The sequence below is a fragment of the Musca vetustissima genome, unplaced genomic scaffold (assembly GCF_032173495.1).
Source record: "Musca vetustissima isolate MV318-11 ecotype Yass unplaced genomic scaffold, APGP_CSIRO_Mvet_v1 utg19638, whole genome shotgun sequence".
Classification (NCBI taxonomy): domain Eukaryota; kingdom Metazoa; phylum Arthropoda; class Insecta; order Diptera; family Muscidae; genus Musca; species Musca vetustissima.
This window is the reverse complement of record NW_026881834.1, coordinates 135,080-138,712: the sequence shown is the minus strand read 5'-3', so window position 1 is coordinate 138,712 and position 3,633 is coordinate 135,080. Positions and strand designations below refer to the sequence as shown.

General features: G+C 34.7%; 1 protein-coding gene across 1 annotated transcript; it reads left to right on the top strand.

Moving 5' to 3' along the window:
* The first annotated feature begins 222 nt into the window (after nt 1–222).
* Nucleotides 223–2,707, top strand: LOC133327876 (dual specificity mitogen-activated protein kinase kinase 4). Its single transcript, XM_061536410.1, has 5 exons — nt 223–301; nt 363–1,114; nt 1,181–1,321; nt 1,384–1,460; nt 2,508–2,707. Exons 1-5 carry the CDS (start codon nt 271–273, stop codon nt 2,680–2,682), a joined length of 1,176 nt encoding a protein of 391 aa, XP_061392394.1. The 5' UTR covers nt 223–270; the 3' UTR covers nt 2,683–2,707.
* The last annotated feature ends 926 nt before the right edge of the window (nt 2,708–3,633 follow it).

The following is a 3,633-nucleotide window of genomic DNA, read 5'->3' as shown; positions in this document are numbered from 1 at the left end:
TATATGCTGCATAACTTTGATCGCCTGCAGCTTTCTCTTTCGCACATATATAGTTTTTCTGTCGGTAGATCTTCTAGAGATTCCTTTTTGTGAGCTATTCATCTGGTGTCCCTATCACAACTCGGGAGGAGCAACGATTTAGTAATCCCTTATGCTGTGGCTCCATAGCAAGGACCATTTTCAATAAATTAAAGGGGAGATTTGGTGAGGCATTTAGTCGCGCCCTTTTTGTCGTACGAGCTCCAATTGATTGGACATCGAGTCGATAACATGGCGGAACGTCCAAAAAACTTATTTGCAGGTAAGCTATTTGTAATTTGTAGTGTCAATAATGACTTCAAGTATGTTTCAATGAATTTAAGGACGTCCACGGGCACCACCTAATGAATTGAGCATAAATCCATTAGTACAACGTCACCCACCGTCCCTGTCATCGACATCTTCCGGATCGGCGTCATCAACGTCGGCAAGTAGTATGGTGGTCGGTGGATTGCCTGTTAGCATGCCTACTGAAAGAACAAGGGAAAGAATTAGACAGCAAGCTTGTGGCAAATTGCAGGTTGGCCCAAATGCCAATGATGTCTATCAGTTCACTTCTGAGGATCTGGAAGATTTGGGTGAAATAGGTCGCGGAGCATTTGGTGCCGTCAACAAGATGGTATTCAAAAAGAATGATATGGTTATGGCTGTGAAACGCATTCGCTCCACTGTGGACGAAAAAGAGCAAAAGCAACTTCTGATGGATCTCGAGGTGGTTATGAAATCCAATGACTGCAATTACATTGTTCAATTTTACGGAGCGCTTTTTAAAGAGGGAGACTGTTGGATATGCATGGAGCTAATGGATACATCATTGGATAAATTCTACAAATACATTTTTGAACACAAACATCAAAGGATTCCAGAGTCGATACTGGCTAAGATTACAGTGGCCACGGTACACGCTTTGAACTATCTGAAGGAAAACTTAAAAATTATTCATCGCGATGTTAAACCAAGCAATATTCTACTTCACAAAAGAGGTGATATAAAGTTATGCGACTTCGGCATTTCTGGTCAATTGGTAGATTCTATTGCCAAAACAAAGGACGCAGGATGCAGACCATACATGGCGGTAGGCTTATTGTTAATTTCCTTTTTTTTAAACCAGAAATGTAATGTATTACTGTATACTTCGTAGCCGGAAAGAATAGACCCTGAACGTGCGAGAGGTTATGACGTACGAAGTGATGTTTGGTCCTTAGGTATCACTTTAATGGAAGTTGCCACGGGCACTTTTCCATACCGAAAATGGGATTCCGTTTTTGAACAATTATGTCAAGTAAGTTCCAACGTTGTTTACAGGAAATATAATTGTTTTCTTACCTATATGTACCAAACCAGGTTGTCCAAGGGGATCCTCCACGTCTTTATCCTGGTCAAGAATTTTCAACAGAATTCGTGGAGTTTGTAAACACTTGGTATGTATTTAACAACAGCTTTTCTGATTTCTGGAAGATAATATTTATATTTATTTTATTTCACCAATTCGTTTAAAACAAAATTATAAATCAGTTGTATGCACTACGTTGTAATATACGTTACATAAGGGGAGAGTGTTTTCTTTCCAATTTGTACATAATTACCATGAATCCATAATTCATCATAGCTACTGTAAAACAGATTCATATAATTTCTTAATCCATATGTATACCACTACATATATAAGCAATTTCGTGAACTTCTCCGTCTCTGTATTGCATGTTACATCCTAACAATAGTGTAAGACAGATTAATTGAAAAGATTTCCCGATTCTGTTTACGCATTTTGTGACTATCAATGGCCTTTCGGCGTTGTTGCCAAATAGCGAAATAAATGAAAGCTATAAAATATACAGTCAAACAAGATTATAACGAACTATCACTTTGTACCCATTTTTCCTGCAAATCACTACGTTTATAACGTACTTTTTATAGTTTTTGTTACACACACAGTGAATTTTGACTTACATTTCAAAGTTTATAACGAACCAAGAAAATGCTGACAAAATTTTTTGTACGGCCGTATTACCCAAATACGTCGAATCCATTTCTCTTAGTGGATTAAGCAAATTCAAGGAAGATACTGAAACATAAATGGTCTGTTCCCGTACTGCAAGAATCTATTAACTTTTTACTATTTTCTTCGATATCATAAAGGAAAAATTTTTAACGTAGTAAAAAATAGTAGGTTCTTGTAGTACGGGAAAAGACCAAAAATTTATCTAAATATTTCTCATTATGTTCTGTCATAGTTGAATTTGTTCAACTTTTAAAATCCGTAAGTCGACTAGTGGAATTTAATGTATAAACAGTAACAAATAAATTGTCCGGTCCCATTGAGTACGTTATAACCGTGTTCAATTGCATATACAAATTTGTATCCGCATACTTATTGTATCAAATAGACGATATTGCCAAGCGAAATCTCAATTTCAAAATCGGTGAAAGCTTTTCTACATTCTAACATTAATTTACCGATTTTTCAGCCTAATAAAGAATGAAAGTGAACGTCCCAAATATGATCGTCTGCTTCAGATGCCTTTCATATTGCGTGGAGAACGCAGTAACACAGATGTAGCTGCCTATGTAACGGACATTTTAGAGGCCATGGAAAGTGATGGAATAACACAATTCACCACAAACCAACCTGCCGAAAGTTAATGGACAGATATATTTGCAATTGATCACAAATAACTCTCCTCATATTTTGAGAAGTAAGTTTAACGAACTAAGCAAACCAACCATCTCTTAGGAAACAAAACAGAAAAATTAACAAATACAAAATGCATCCACACAAACATTGTTGTCTACTTGGTAGAAGGTAAGATTCATGTTGGAAAATTTCGTAGTGTAGTTCTCTAATTGAAGAAATTAATAATACATATAATTAATTAAGCTAACAGTGAGAGAAAACACATAAAATGTAAATCACAAACTAGCTTAGGCTTTTAAAGGTCAGAAAGAAGCTTACCATTAAAAATTATTTGCCTTGTATTTTTTAATAATATGTAAAAAACCAATAAAATATGATTTTTAGTTGCATATTCTTAAAAAAGCGATATTATTAAATATTGCAAATAAATCATAACGCCAAGACACCAATTTCTATGCAAATAATAACCGAAACTTAAACAAAAGAAAAGCAAATAATATAAAACGGATAATAAAGTAATCCAATATTCTCTAAACTGCTGAGAATTACTTGCAATATTCTGAGCGCGGTCCTTAAAGAGAATTGAAATCGTACCGATTAATATAACGGAAACGGTTTGCCGGTTCCTTTGTCCATTATGCTAAGTCAAGGTGTGGAGTGGGTCGATCCTTTAGAATACAACTTAAGGTAAACAGAGTAAAACAAGAATAATAACACAATTCCCGCATGCGTCCAATTTTTAAATATTTTATAAAACACAAAAAAGAAACAAACAACAATAGTCGTAATATTACCACGGTTTGCCATTACTGATGTAAAAGCTTTTATATTTATAAATTAAGTGAAGAAAGTATTTGTTAAATTTATATTCGATCAATAAAAACATTCTGTAGCAATTTGTAGCGCACTTTAGATGAATATATATAAGAAAAGTCGACTAGTTATAAAAACAAGCGTAA

Bases quoted from the DNA above. Each gene is read 5' to 3' on its own strand.
- LOC133327876 (XM_061536410.1), top strand. From the start codon at position 271: ATGGCGGAACGTCCAAAAAACTTATTTGCAG. The intron at 1,115-1,180 runs GTAGGCTTATTG...TATACTTCGTAG, and splicing joins GATGCAGACCATACATGGCG to CCGGAAAGAATAGACCCTGA. The intron at 1,461-2,507 runs GTATGTATTTAA...CCGATTTTTCAG, and splicing joins GTGGAGTTTGTAAACACTTG to CCTAATAAAGAATGAAAGTG.